Genomic DNA, 16,631 nt, shown 5'->3' on the forward strand with positions numbered 1-16,631 from the left:
GGAGAATTATAAAAGTTGTCCATGACTAGGCAATATCCTTTGTTTAACAAATTTTCGCACAGTTTTAGCACAATCGATGTTGTTATTGAGCAATTTTGTTAATTTTTTTTCGGTTGTTTTGCCTGTGTAAAGAATTGTTTTTAGAATGTAACTAGACTCACTTTCACACATCCTAAAAAACTTCAAACCGAATCTGGCCCGCTTTGTGGGAATAAATTGCTTCCAACTGAGTTTACCTTTAAATGCCATCAAACTTTCGTCTATGCTTATATCACGTTCGGGAATGTACATTTTTTCAAAATTTCTATTTAAAATCTCATACACTTCCCAAATTTTTTTTAGCTTAGGATTGGGATGAGTTGCAGCATCATAAGTTTCATTGTTTGAGAAGTGTTGTTTGATATTATATTATTTAAAATGCGCGGAACGGAAGTATGAAAAATATAGAGGGCGCATAGAGCGCTTCCTTTTTGTTTCTTTTATCTACTACTAAAAAGAAAATGGCCATGACCAGATTTTGTTAAAAAAGAGTGTGTAATTAATCTTACAATTAAACGTTAAATGTAAATCAGTTTAAATTAAGAACGAGCTAAATTATTAATTAAATGTGTTTATAAAAAATCAAGATGTTTTATTATGCAATCCAACTATATATTTTGTTTTATCAGTGTTTTGTCTAAATAATTGCTGTGGTCACATGGCGTGGCACGAACCTAAAATCAAACTTAATAAAAATAAATTAATTCCTTAACAATTTGGCGATCCTACCAGAATCATGGCATTAATAAAAGATAAAATTAAATAAAAAAATTAATAAAATATAAAATTAAATAAATAAAGTTTTATAGTATTCATTACAATAATGAAATCGAGTTACCATCAGTCATTCTTTCACGCCAAGTGAAATTTATCAACAATAGTCGATAAGGTAGTGTTCTTTATGATCATAATATAAACATCTGTTGAGTGTCAATATACACGAGTAACATAACCAAAAATAAACAAGTGCACAACGTTATGTGTATAAACAAATAAACAATAAGAAATTAGTGACTAAAGTGAATTAAATAAAACAAAATTAATAAATCCCTCGAGTGAAGTTACACAATCGAGTCATGGAGCCTAATTTCGAGGAATTATTAACATTTCAAAATGCAGATTTTCAATCTATTGATAGACATTTCAAATACATGGATGATTTGGATCTAGAACGTCGGTCACCAATAGTAATTCGCAATAGATGTACTCTCGTCGAATCACTGTGGAGAAACTGCCGAGAACGACATGCTTTATTGACGCATTGTGCAAATCCGAACCAAAAACTAGACGACTACTTTAAGGAGGATAAATTTGGACAAAAGGAAATGGACTTCTACAGCAATTTTGATGTCTACGCAGAACTTCTAGCTGAACTTCAACCACAAATGCAACATATGTCAAATTCAACTTCGAATCATTGTTAGATCCGAAGACGCAGCGAGATTGGGAGTTAAAATTGTCATCGTCAACAGAATGTCCAGATTACTCAGATTTAGAAAAATTCCTTCTTGACAGAATTCGACCGTTGGAGTCATTGCCAACTGCAACAATAAATAATAATAATAATAATATAACTTCCAAGCCCGTTACGCATTCGAAGGATTTCTCAAAATCAAATCGCGCAAATGTAAGTACTCATATGGCATCACCTCGAGAAAACACTTGCTTTCTTTGTAAATCTAATGTGACAAATTTAATCAAAAATCAGTTTCAGAAAGGTATGATTACGTTAAAGCAAATCGAGTTTGTACAAATTGTCTTCGAGCTCAGCATAAAAATAATGATTGTCCGAGTAAATTCACATGCACTAAATGTAAAATACGTCATCACACTTCACTTCACCGCGAAACTAAGCCGGAACCAGAACACGATAAAGATTCCAATGACAACACAAGTCAAAACTGTACAGGTTTTCAAATAATTGATTCGTTTAAAATTCAGTCTCATTTTGCCGCACCAAGCGCAATAAAATCAAATAACGTTTTACTTGCTATTGCGCGAGTATGGGTTTTATCTCCTTTAATGCGAGCTATTCGTGTTCGAGCGTTGATTGATCAAGGATCAACTTGGACCTTTGCTTCTCGAGAGCTTGCAAAATTTTTAAACTCTAAAAGTATACCAATATCAGCATCACTGACAGGCGTAGGGGGTGCAAGCGCAGGAAATGCAAATTCTGCCATCTCGATAGGAATTTCTTCAAATCCGAACGGTAATCCTGTTTTTAACACGCAAGCCTTAGTTATTCCAAAAATAACCTCTTATGTGCCTCAATCAAATATTAATTTCGAACAGTGGTCCCATTTAAAAAATCTAAACTTAGCAGATGACCCTTATAATAATGATCCTATCCACTTACTTATAGGCGCCGAGCTTTATGGTTCTCTAATTTCGGACGGATTAAGAAAAGGTAAACCGGGGGAAATAATTGCACAAAATACTATATTTGGGTGGGTTTTATCCAGATCTCTGTTATCAGTTAGCGATCAAAATGAATCTAGCGTTCAGATTCATCATTGCATTACGAATAAAAGTCTCGATTCGTGCTTACAGATGTTTTGGGAAATCGATGAAGTAAACTCTAAAGAAATCATGTCTATTGATGACGAACTCTGTGAAGAGCATTTTCAAAAAACACATTCGCGAAAACCCGATGGGCAATATAGTGTTAGTTATCCATTCACGACAGATAAGCCAATTAACATTGGACATACGAAACAAATCGCAGAAAAATCTTTAAAACGTCTCGACAAGAATCCCGTTCATGAAGAACTTTATAGTGACTTCATGGAGAAGTATGAAACACTTCATGACATGAAAAAAGTTGAAAGTTTAGAAAATCCTTCAAATCAGATAGTATACATTCCTCATCAACCGGTGTTTAGGGAAACCAGTATTACTACGAGAATGCGAGCAGTATTTCATGCCTCAACCCCATCAACTAACGGAACTTCTTTAAACGATCATATGAGAGTCGGTCAAAAACTTCAACCTAACCTTTTCATCGTTTTAATTCATTGGCGCGTATTCAAATATGTTTATACTGCTGACATTGCTCGTATGTACCGTCAAATTTTAATAAATTTGGATGATGTTGATTATCAACGCATATTTTGGCGTTTATCGCCAGATCAACCGATTAGTGAATACCAACTTCTCACTGTAACATACGGAACACGCTCAGCCCCGTATCTCGCGTTAAGAGTTCTAAAACAATTAGTAATTGATGAAGGTTCAGCGTTTCCATTAGCTTCATATGTTTTAAATCACAATATTTACATAGATGACGCGATGTTCGGTGGGTCATCGAAGCGAGAAGCAAAAGAAATTCGCGACAAATTATTAGCTCTCTTGGGAAAAGCTCACTTCACACCTAAAAAATGGGCGAGTAATTCTCCTTTATTGTTATCAGATATCGATCCACATGATCACGGTCTTGCTTGGTCATCGCCCCTGAATGACGAAGAAGGTATAAAAATTCTAGGATGAGAATGGAACCCCACACTTGATCGTTTTCAATTTAAAGTTGAACCTATTCAATTGGATACAGTTACAAAAAGAACCGTTCTTTCTGTTCTAGCGAAAATGTATGACCCGGTGGGATGGTTGTCACCAATAATAATCTCGGGAAAAATCATTATGCAAAATTTATGGCGAAAACAATGTTCATGGGATGAGAGTTTAGACAATGACACAGTAGCTACCTGGATTGACTATGTAAATTTATTGAACTACATAAACGAATTGACTATTCCGCGTTGGTTAAATTTACATCCGGATAACCTTGATGTTCAAATTCACGGATTTGCTGACGCATTGGAAACCGCGTATGGTGCCGTTTTATACTTAAGAGTAACATTGTCTTCTCACGAAGTGATTACTCAAATCATTACGAGTAAAACTAAAGTTGCCCCTGTCAAACAAATAAGCATACAACGATTAGAATTACAAGGTGCAACCCTATTATCTCGTTTAGTGACTTCAGTTTGTCAATATGAAGTATTTTCGAACATCCCGATTCAATGTTGGACCGACTCCACAATTGTATTATCTTGGCTTAACAAACATCCTTCTCATTGGCATACGTATGTTGCGAACCGAATTTCGGAAATCCAGACATTGCTGCCTGATCACCAATGGCGTCATACTTCATCACAATCAAATCCCGCTGACCTAGCGTCTCGTGGAGTTCAACCTCAAGAATTGATAAAATCCAATCTTTGGTGGAATGGCCCAGAGTGGTTATCATTATCTGAAACTCATTGGCCACCATCAATTGTTCCGACACAATTTAAAACCAATTTAGAATCAAAAGGTCACGTACACCTTAATGTAGAACCAATTCCCGATATAATGAATAACTTTGCTTCCAGATATTCTTCGTGAACTAAATTATTACGAGCAACTGTTATTTTGCAAAGATTCATTAAATGGAAATTCAGATCCGATACTGACGAAAATATTCGATTCTCGAATCCAATATCTGCCAAAGAATTAAGCAATGCAGAAATCATTTGGTATCTGTACAATCAAGGGCAACAATTTCAATCAGAAATTCACTCAATAAAAATTAACTCACAAATTTCACAAAAGAGCAAATTAAGGTCTTTAACTCCATTTCTCGACAATCAGGGACTTTTACGAGTGGGCGGTCGTCTTGACAATTCCGATTTTGCTTTTGAAGCAAAGCATCCGATACTATTCGAAAATCATTTTATTGTTAAAATGTTAATTTGGGAAGCTCACGAGAAAACAATTCACGGCGGATTACGAGACACATTGAGTTATCTTAGACAAACTTATTGGATTATACATCCACGACCATTAATTAAATCAATCCTACACAAATGTGTTACTTGCGTGAAATTATGAGCAAAATTAGCTACACAGCTGATGGCACATTTGCCACGTACACGGGTAACAAGGCCTGAACGAGCATTTATAGATTGCGGCATAGATTACGCAGGCCCTATGCAGGTTCGAATGACCGGCGGTCGCGGAAATCGGTCTCAGTTGTTATATTGCCGTATTTGTTTGTTTCGCGGTAAAAGCAATTCATTTAGAAATTGTAACGAATTATACATCATCTGCTTTTATTGCCGCGTTTCAAAGATTCGTTTCTTTGCGTGGTCTTCCTCAGCGCATGTACAGTGATTGCGGAACAAATTTTCAAGGCGCAAGTAAAGAACTTCGTGTTGCATTTGAAAGCGCAGTTGAAAGTGTCGAATTTAAAAATATAATCGCTAAAGATCGCATTCAATGGAGATTTAATCCTCCGGCAGCGCCTCACTTCGGAGGTCTATGGGAGGCGTCCGTTAAAAGTATGAAAGCAAAGCTTGTCAAGTTGTTTGGTTCGAGTACTCCGACATATGAGGAATTATCTACTGCAATTTATCAAATTTCTGCTATTTTGAATTCGCGGCCTTTAACTCCAATCACCGAGCATATTGACGATTTAAATGTATTAACACCGGCTCATTTTTTAATAGGTGGCTCGTTTTCGGCTATTCCTCAACCATCGCTTTGTCATTTAAAACAAAATCAATTATCGCGGTGGCAACATATGCTACAATGTACTGAAAGTTTTTGGAATCAGTGGTTAAATGATTACTTACGGACTTTACAACAACGTTTCAAATGGCAAGATGTCGAGGATTCTATCATTGTTGGTCAAATGGTGTTATTGCGACGACCAAACGTTCCGCCTACAAAATGGGTGCTAGGTAGAATCATAGAAATTAAGAGATCGTCTGACAATTTAGATAGAGTTGTAAAAGTTAAAACATCTACTTCCGAATATTTGCGTCCTATTACTGAAGTGGTTGTATTACCATTTCAAGCGAACAGTAATGAATCTGATATGTAAAGTATTGTAATAATTTTAATGTAATTTTCGTTAAATTTGAATCCCGAAGGAATTCAAGGCCGGCGGTACTGTTTGATATTATATTATTTAAAATGCGCGGAACGGAAGTATGAAAAATATAGAGGGCGCATAGAGCGCTTCCTTCTTGTTCCTTTTATCTATTACTAAAAAGAAAATGGCCATGACCAGATTTTGTTAAAAAAGAGTGTGTAATTAATCTTACAATTAAACGTTAAATGTAAATCAGTTTAAATTAAGAACGAGCTAAATTAATAGTTAAATGTGTTTATAAAAAATCAAGCTGTTTTATTATGCAATCCAACTATATATTTTGTTTTATCAGTGTTTTGTCTAAATAATTGCTGTGGTCACATGGCGTGGCACGAACCTAAAATCAAACTTAATAAAAATAAACTAATTCCTTAACAAGTGTAGAAACTTTAAAATTTATTCGAATCGCTGTAAATTCATCAAACTATAGATAAATGGAGTCTCAATAAGTTTATTTTTCGACCAGTACCATCGCTGTTTCGGTTTAACAATTATCCCTTGATAAACGAGAATTGATGAAAAGACCCCAAATTAATCAACGGTGACTGGTTTCCAGTCTTTCTTTTTGTGAAGTGCAGCGTACCGGTTTGTTTTGATGACAATTAAATTAATGACTTCTTCATCAAGAAATAGTTTTAAAAAATCTAGATCTTGCCAAGTTGCATCTACTTCAACCGTGATACCAGGATTAGCCGTGAATGTAAACCGAGAAGCATTTATAGGTTTATTTGGTGGCACTTGCTTCCAATCCTTTAACAAAGGTTCTTCTTCATCTTCTTCAGACGAAAAGTCAAAATCATTATCTGCTCTATCACAAGATTCCTCTAATTCATCAGATGATAAATTTCCCAAATCATCGGAAAAATCATCGCTATCAATAGAATTGTCCGAAATATTTATAATTGAAGACCAAGCTATTTGCTTGATTTTAAAAACTTAAAATCAATACTAAACTACATATAATTCAAAAGTAAAACAAAAGAAAAAAAATTAATTAATGAAATACCTTAAAAACCTGAGAGAAATAAACCAAAAAAGAGAAAAAAGTTTTAAAAAAATAGCAAAAAGAAAAGTCAATATGGGTACAAACCTGCAATAATTTTCATACTTGTAGAACTATATATATATATATACATATTTTGAAAAGTTACTTTCATATGTAAAATACAGTTTTCTACTATATTTCTTACAATAGTGATTGAATAATAAATAATCAAACTTTGTAGAAACTTGCAGTACATCAAGTTGTCTTTGGAGCGAAATCATTTCGATTTACGATTTTTAAATAAATTACAATTATTCATTACGCCCCTTAGCCATTATGTCCCGTTCCCCCTATATACGTGATTTGTAAATATCCCTGGTTAAAAAACCAGACAGATTTCGGACTAATCCGAAATTTGTCCGAAACAATGCGGTTTATGGTCAGGTTTTTGTCACCCGAAATTAATCCGGAAAAATCTGAATTCTATACGGCTTGTGAACAACTAGTGAAACCGGAGTTGGTCCGATGAAGTCTGAAATTAATCAGTTAATTTTAACTAGTGAATCCGGAATTAGTTCGAAACAGACAAAAGTTAGTCCAGACAATTTAGTGAACGTTAATAAAAAAATAATTATACAAGTTTTACATATTAATTATTATTACTTTATGCTACATTCATCATATTTTTCGATTTACCTATCGCAATTTTATTTACATTAACTTAACATTTCTAACGCTTGGCGATTCGAACCTACACCTATCTAACATTATATCGCATCGAAATCGAATACACTAACCACTATACCACGCTCGCATGGAAGTTCAAATTCATAATAGAATTTATGAAGTGCCACAAAAAAAATGACAAGAAACTAACACATCAGTGTTAATTTTAATATTCAAACAAGATAACTAATAATACCTACTAGTAAATTTGTAACAACAAACTGACTGCAGAATTAAATATTTTATTTGCCGTAAGTAAATACCCTGAATAAAAAGTGGGACCGATTTCAGACTAATCCGGAATTTATCCGCAACAATGCGGTTTATTGTGGAGTTTTTTCACCATGAATTAAGTTTGAAATCAATACCGTTTTTTATAACTATTGAATCCGTAATTAGTCCGATTTAGTCCGAAGTTAGTTAAATCATATGCGACTAGTAAATGCAGAAGTAAATCGCTTGCACTGTAAAAAAAATTTCCTGTACATTTACTACTCTGAATGTGGGTCCGAATATTACCTACAATGAACGTAACATTATTACAAATGTTACGTGTGGAAATACCGAGATTTACAATTTTACTTATAGGTTATGTAAAATCGCCAAAAAAATCTGTAAAATTACAGGAATTAATAGATTCTCTTTTTTATGTACTTTTACAGAAAAAAAAGTAGTTTCACACATATTAAACTGTAAATTAGTAAGAAAAAGTAATATTCAATTTATTTTTTGATTTTTAAAAGTAGAAATAATTTTATCAGATATAAACTAAATTTTTTAATACAGGAAAAGGAATTCAAATAATTAAGATTGAAATAAATTAACTACATTCATTGGGATAAAATTTTGTTTATTAAAATGAAATGGAAAACACAATAATGTGATCTAATAAACATAATTTTTTTACATTCCAACTCACGAAGTATTTTATAACAAAATAATTTGTTTAATAATATATAATATAATTATTATAAAACGGAAACCACAATAATTTGAATTTTAAAAGTAGTCAAAATAACATTAGTTTACATTTTTCGGTCGCATAAAATGTTTAAAACAAAATAACTTATGCTTAATATTTCAAGATATAATTCTCAATTATTAAAAATAACAACTACAATACTGTTAACTTTAAGATCATTTTTTTACACTTTAAAGTTATACCAAGTGTTTGAAACAAAACAATTTATATATTTAAAATCATTATAAATTAAATATTTTTAGAATCACAGTTTTTTATGCTAGAGTAGGTTCAAAGTCTTCGACATTGATTTTTTGCAAAGTACTAAGTATTTGAAACAAAACAAATAATATTTAAAATTATGATAAATTAAATATTTTTTGAATTACTATGTTTTTATGCTGGAGTCGGTTCAAATTCTTCGACGTTGATTTTTTGCAAAGCGTTGCAAAAATTGATTACTTTATTCTTAAATTGCTGACTTCTGGATCTGCATGTTCCATCCCGCGAAGTTATATTGAAGAAATAAGTTTGTATGAACAGCAGCAGATTTCCTTGTACTTTTGGATAAGTCTTATTAAAAGTGAAGTAGGTTGCCATAAGCAATTGCAATGCTTTGAGCAAAGAATTGCACTTATATATTATTTGCTTCTCGAATATTATTACGTAATTGTATCTGTTGTCATTGTTTTCCTGAAGGTTCTCTTCCTCGTTCACTGGTAAATCTGCAAAACGAATACATTAGATATTACAATAAATATTTTAGGTATGTTATATAAAATTAGGGTTGCCATTGGTCAGTGAAATCAGAGTAAAGGAAAACAAAATTGATCATGGAAATCAAGGACAAAAACTTTACAATTGAAGATATATATTATTAAAAAATTAATATATTAGAAATTCTTGTATACTGGTATTGTATGTCAAATTATTTTTAGAAAAAATGAAGTCTTTGAGGCAACTCTGAAAATATTATAATATGATTATAGTATTTTGAAGATTATTTATTATATACTTACTTTGAACAGCAATGACGGGAAAAGTGATGTCTATAACTATTTCTCCTTCAGCTGCTGTGTCCTGAAAAATATAAAAACAATTTTTGGTACCGCTTTGAATAGCCTGCAATGATCTCCTATGTTTCAATTTTATATTTAGGCTTTGTGTGAGGTTTTTTCTTTTTTGTGGTGGTCGGTTGAAATAGTGGTTGTGATTTTCTAATTTATTTAGAAGTCCGTTGTAACCATTGTCCAGTTGATTACCGTCGTCGTCTTTATCTGTGAATACATCTGGGAATGTCGTTTTAAATTGTATTGCTATGTACTCCAAATCTTTCTTTCTAATGGGTACATTATAAAAACGCATTTCGCAAATTATTGCATGGACTAAATTTTTAATTGTCTCTGAGTTTGCTGTGCCATTTTTGCATGCTGAGACGTCAAGTGATGGTAAACTTGACCAGGGAACAGTGTATTCTTTCCAGGAAGTGAAGGTTGATAGTTTTTGAGTTAAATAATTGTCAATTTCATTATGAATATTGGAATTTTGACTCTCAGAACTATGTGCCATCTCTTCTGCTCCTTGTGTATTATTAGAGATATTTTCGTGTCTATCCATATTCCCAAGGTCCACAGAATTTTCATCATTAATGGTGTCATCAAGGGCAAGATCAGGACCTGCATTAACGACATCTGGATCTGTATTATTACCATCTATTACTTCTGTATTATTACCATCTATTGCTACTGTATTTGGTCCAACTGTTTCTTCTATATTTCTAGGCAACCAAAATTCGTTGTGTTGAAGTAAAATGAATGGAATCTGTGATGCAATGTAAAATTGAAGATTGTCAAAGTCGGTTATTCTTGTTCCGTCATCTTCTGAAACTAATGTTGCTCCGTAAACATTTAATTTGTCTGATCCTTTCTTTATTATCGTAGCAATAGGATCCTCTTCATTCTCACTTATGGTAACTGCATATCTTTCAAGACGACTGGGTGACCAAATTTTTACTCGAATCATCTGAAATGAAAATAATTACTTTTATAAACTACATATAAAAAATTAAATTAAAGTTCAATTTTAATGAAATTATTTATCAATTTGTGGTCACCAAACTGAAAAATAATTTTACAAAATTTCACATTTTTTTTTGAGTTTCCTTAAAATAAAAATTTTAAATTCAATTTGTGGTCATACAATTAAAATTGAATATATCTGTTATTTAAAATAGTAGACAAATATTCTTGTCTACAATTTTATTCGTTTTATTTCAGACTACTATAAATGTTTTAATAACTGAAAAATCTGAATCGTCGTGCTTTGGTTTTTTATTTACTTACAATAGTTTTACAGTGCTGTATCAAGAGGAATGTATTTCGGTACGTATACAGGAACTTTTCCAATCCAGAGTTGAGGAATAGGGTCAGGAGATAAAAGAGAAGAATAAGGATAGGAGCAAAAAGTAGATTCTTCATTGTACCCATTTTCGTAAACTCCTACATATTTATTATAAACAATTTCTTGAAGTTTACCGAAAAATGTTATGTTTGTATATGAGGAATTTATGATTATGTGTTGTATTTGACAAACGACATAATTTCCATAATCATTAACGTCCACACAAACATACAAATCGTTTTTATAATCGATGCCTCGAAAATTAACAGACTTTGTAATATATTTTAAATTTTCATTATTTTCAGTTTCAGGATAATAATTTGACTTCTGAATGTATCGCGTAAAATGTTCTGCACTGAATAAGTCTACTTCATTGGCAACAACTAAACACTCTGCACTTGACGGAAATGCAGCTTGTTTTAACTGATGCTTGACAGCAAGTGTTTGTGTAACGTTTTTAAAATTTTGCATATGTCTAACTACTGTCTTGTGTTCACTGTGCTGACTTTCGAATCTCAATGTCCAAAGATGCTTAACTGGGCCGAGCATGCGTATGCAGTAAGGATAATGTTTTAAATATTCATGTTTGTGAGTTAACTTTTCATTTGGAAAGCAATTTATTCTCAAGCGTAGGTAATTGTTTATTTCTAGTTGCAGTAAAGCAATCTGTCTATCCGATAATGCTGGCGCACAAGCAAATGAGGAAATTAATCTCAAAGATAAAAGTAACTCCCAAACATCTAATTCAAAATCATTAACTTTGTCTGCAACTGCAATCGGTAATAAGAGAAGAAGTCTTCTAATCTGACTTGCTGTACCCTCTAATTTTTTCGTTGGAAACTTTATATTAACTTTGGGAACAAACACAGCATTTTCAGTTAATAACTTTATGTCGTTAACGCGATAGTTCAGCATACCAACAGTAAACCACTTTTTCTCAACTAATTTTTTTATTATAAGAAACGCGTCTTTTTTAACAAATCCCTCGAACATATCATGAGCTAAACATGGAGCTAAACACATTTCAGCTACATGAAAAAAATTTAGTTCATTTAATGGAGAATTCATTTTTATTCCTTTCACGTTTGAATTATCTCCCTGTAACTGCTGTACGCATTCGTTATATCTCTCGATATTTCTGAGGATTCTTTTTCGAAATACATCGATATGAAATTCGTCCCTCTTAATCTCACAATATCGACAAAAGTATATCGATTTGCTAAAATTTTCCACGTAACCACCAATTTGATGGTTACCTAAATTGTCGCCTTATCATTGTAATAAGAGTACCATAAAAATCAACATATTTCCCATTAATTAATAATCTAATTCCACGCGTTTCTAATATCTTTATTTCAGAAACAAGTCTTGCTAAAATTTGGTTCCATCCAAAATTTTTTATATTTGATTCCAGACACATGAAAACTAATTTGATATTCTCATTTTTTGTTCTTAAATGCGGCGGTAGGTTAGCTAATATCATATACATTGCTACAATCTTAAATTTTTTTTTGGACGTACCAATAGGATTGCATATTTCGAAAGCGTCTTGAAAAAGAATTATATTCGCGTAATTTTGATGGTTCTGTACAATTTCATTGCTTTTGAATAATTCACCATCTTTAACATCAAATTTCAAATGTTTATTGTCTGAAGGAGCAACATTTTCGCAATAAGTTCGAATATCTTCATTAGCTAGTAACTGAGCTAGGGTGTCTAAAATTGAAACATAACTGAATTGACTATCTGTTACTTCTCCGTCATTATTTATTAGGTTTATCACTTCTGGCAAAATTAAATTTAGGTTTTTTTCATAAAATTGTTTCCTTTGATACGGATTTCTTAGACAACCTTTTTCTGAATCAAATATATCTGTGAAATCTTTAAAACTTTCGTCAAAAGCTTTAACTACTTCAGATTGTAGTTCTTGATTCAAATTACTACCAGCTAAAGAATTTACAAATTTTTCTTTACACATCTCTACATTATCAAAAGATTTATCAATGACTTCTTGTACAAGTGGCTCTGTTGCGTGATGTTTAGTAGTTAAAGATAAACATAAATCAATAGCATTTTTAGTTACCGGAGAATAATCATGTTTTTTTGAAACATTTGAAAAATGAGTGTTAAAATTGGAATCTTCTTCAACAGCAACAGATGCGTCAACATTATTAGAACTAAAATGTTCAATATTATCTGTATTGTCATGAAACTTATTTTCATTGTGAGTAGCAGTAGTAAGTTTAAAATCATTTTCGTCTGAACTATTTTCTTCGGTAAGAAAATCTTCTTCAATTGTTTCGCAATTTTCTACTGTGGAATGTTCTCTAAAAAAATGAACGGTGTAAGCATTAAGATTATTGTACAAATTACTACTGCTAGAACAGCTACAAAAAGGGCACGGTATACCTGTTTGAGAAATTTTAATGTGTTCTTTTGTATGTTTATTTAACAATTTTACGCTTGAAGTTGAAAATTCGCAGCTTTCAACTTTACATGAATAAACACAATTGCCTGTTGCCTTCTTGTGATAACGATATAAGTGTTTTCGAAATGATGTATAACTTGGAAAATTTTGCTTACATTTTGTGTACAAACATTCGATGTCAACTTTATTTAAATTTGAATGAGTTCTTTGGTGTTTGTTATAAGTGCAAATCGTCGTAAAAGACGATTTACAAGTTTTACAATTAAACATTTTCTGGTGAAAAAAATTTTAATTAACCCCTTCACTGTCAGTGGGCTCTATAGAGCCATAAAAATGTCGTGCCCTGTATGTCCATGGGCTCTATAGGGCCATCGAAAAAAAAGACATTTAAAAGTTAACGAATCTGGATAAAAATCCTTACTCGGGGGTTTTCGGGGTCGCTGAATCCAAATCCGTTGTCAAAAATTCAAAATTCAAAATGGCGGCTTCAAAATGGCGCCCAAAAAAATTTTTAAGTTAACGAATCTGTCTGAAAATGCCTTAAAATGCCTACTAGGGGGTTTTCGAGGTCGCTGATTCCAAATCTGTGGTCAAAAATTCAAAATTTATAATGGCAGCTTTAAAAAGTCAACAAAAGACAATATCATGATTTAAAAAAAAAAATTTTTTTTGAACACTTATGGCACAAAAACTTTATTTTTACTCGACTGTGAAGGGGTTAATTACTTTTGCATTAAAGGAAAATTCAAAGTGGAGTACGAGTGAAAGGAATTAGTGATCGAAATTATTGATGTAAAATATGTGCCATTATCTGAAAAGAGATATAGTTATTTCTGCTTACTAAATTATTTTTTTACAGTATATTTTTATAATATTATCGATAAATATATATATTAAAAAATTGAGATTGCTTTTAATTCTTTCAGATGGAAATATAATAATCCGAAGTATTTACCATTAAATAATGAAAAAGTTATTGTCTTCTAAACAATTATTATAAACATTCAACTTATTTACGATATATTAATATTAAAATATAAAAATTGCAAGATGTCTTGTAGTAACATTATGTTTTGAATCGATAAGGACATTTTTAAAACTTAAAAATATTCTTAAAGTTTGTTTATTTATTTTTATTAAAGTTTAAGAAAGGTTTTTGCTATTCAGTGTGTAAGAAAATGCTTCTTTTAGAACTCATTAATTTATTACGTTTTACTTCTTAAGATTTCTGTTTTTGTAAAAAAATAAGTTTCATTTCTTAATCGAAGTTAACTATAAAAAAAATTTAACAAAATTTACTTACTTTGCACAAAAAATTCTATCTAACTCCTTGATTATTGCCGCAAACTGCTGTAAACCACGTGCACGAACTTTTCTCGCATCGAGGAAAAGGCCAATCTTTAATGAAAAATAATTTATTTTTTATTAAAAGTAAACTAAAAATTTACTTATTTAAAAATACCTTTATATTTACTTACCTTTTTGAAAAAATGAATAAAAAATTTCAAAGCACTTTATAATTACATTTCATTTTAATAGGAAGCAATCAAATTATTACGTATATTAACATTAACTACGCAGTAACTGAAAGAAAGTCAAACTGTACGACTCGGACTCAGAGTATATGCGTGTATGACGCCATTTCTCTATTAAAAATTTCAGAACTGTCTTAAAGGGTCTTTGGGCCCCTCCCATTAAATGGTAAAACAATTATTTCTATTATTAAAATACAATGTCATTAATTTAAAAATTCAAAGCGTTTAAAAACATGTATAATTAATATTGTAAAGAAATAAAATAGCACGTTTTGAACTACAAAATTATTAATATAGTATACTATTTTACTTTCAGTTGAAACTTTACAAATATTAGTAATTTCGCAGCCCGTGTGGAAATTGCCCGACTTCGCCTTATTTGAAAAAGGGCACTGATGAGGATTTAGTGAGGCCAACCACACTAGTAATGTCTAGATAGGTGATAATAGGGCACTGACTAGAATGCCTTCTTTTTCCAAATAGGAAAATCTAACTAGATCTATTTATGCCCCTATTAAATATTTCAATCAGGCTCTGACTAGAATGCCCTTTTTGTCTAAACAGGGAAATCTATCTGGTATCTATTTATGCCCCTATTAGGTATTTAAATTAATTTTCAATTTCATTGAAAAATCCTAATTTCTAAATAATAAGCAATGAAATTAATCAGAAAAATAGTTCTAAACGCATATTAAAATACTATTTAAAATATAAAAACTATTTGAGCAAAAATATTTGCTATTTTTAAATTTCAAAATATTGCACTTTTTCTCACAAGCGGTAAATAAATGTTCTGTTTAGAATATAAGGACAACGAGAAAGTAGATTCATAGCGTGCGAGTTAGTGTTAGGTATGGGTTAGTGTTAGTGTTAAGTTAGTGATAGGTTGATTGGTCGAAACAGTGTTGTTTACATGTGTGTTTGTTCAGTAACTTGTTCAGTATTACTGGCGCAATATTACGCCTGTCGTAAATTTTTGCTTTGGTATTTAGAAAAACTAATAAGGCGCTAAAGAGGCCCTCTAGTTAAATCCCCACATTCTGCTTTTCTATTCAGGCAGTTACAAGGCAATCTAGTTTGAACCTCTCTATCTTTACACATCATCACCTGATATTTCAAGCGTGACGAAATTAGACGGGTCCTGACTAATTTTCCTAGTTTGCGCCTCACTAAACGAAAGGGCGTCTATACAGGGCCTTACGAAGTCCTATTTTCAATTTCTACACGGGAGTAATGAAACATGTGAAAACACGATTTATTAAACAATGACAGTTTCAATATCTAAAATTACTTTATAATTTTGCTTTTTTTGAATGTACTGTAATTTTACAAATTGTAGGAAAATTGTCATATTGAATGTAGGTCCATTTATTACCTACATTCAGAATGTTAGGTTAACACGTTCAAACTGTACGATTACAGCGCTACGTAAACATACCACGCTGAAAACTGTAAATTTACATTTCTCAATAGGATTTGTTCCAAAGCATTACGTAGATCTAGTATTATTTCTATAATCAAAGTAGTAATAGTACAGGAATGAATTTTACACTTACGATTTAAAACCGTATTATATTTTCCATTTTTTACAGTGATGGTTTAACCAGTGAATCCGCATCTAATCCGAAACAGTCTGCTTATTG

General features: G+C 31.7%; 2 protein-coding genes across 2 annotated transcripts; both read left to right on the forward strand.

The window, feature by feature from the left end:
- The first annotated feature begins 1,115 nt into the window (after positions 1-1,115).
- LOC122507308 lies at positions 1,116-4,908 on the forward strand. Its single transcript, XM_043619933.1, has 4 exons — positions 1,116-1,458; positions 1,748-3,505; positions 3,617-4,418; positions 4,479-4,908. Exons 1-4 carry the CDS (start codon positions 1,116-1,118, stop codon positions 4,906-4,908), a joined length of 3,333 nt encoding a protein of 1,110 aa, XP_043475868.1.
- Positions 4,909-5,179: 271 nt separating this feature from the next.
- LOC122507309 lies at positions 5,180-5,902 on the forward strand. The gene has a single exon (XM_043619934.1). The coding sequence runs from the start codon at positions 5,180-5,182 to the stop codon at positions 5,900-5,902; it is 723 nt and encodes a 240-aa protein (XP_043475869.1).
- The last annotated feature ends 10,729 nt before the right edge of the window (positions 5,903-16,631 follow it).

This window comes from Leptopilina heterotoma, unplaced genomic scaffold, assembly GCF_015476425.1.
Source record: "Leptopilina heterotoma isolate Lh14 unplaced genomic scaffold, ASM1547642v1 Lhet_46, whole genome shotgun sequence".
Taxonomy (NCBI): domain Eukaryota; kingdom Metazoa; phylum Arthropoda; class Insecta; order Hymenoptera; family Figitidae; genus Leptopilina; species Leptopilina heterotoma.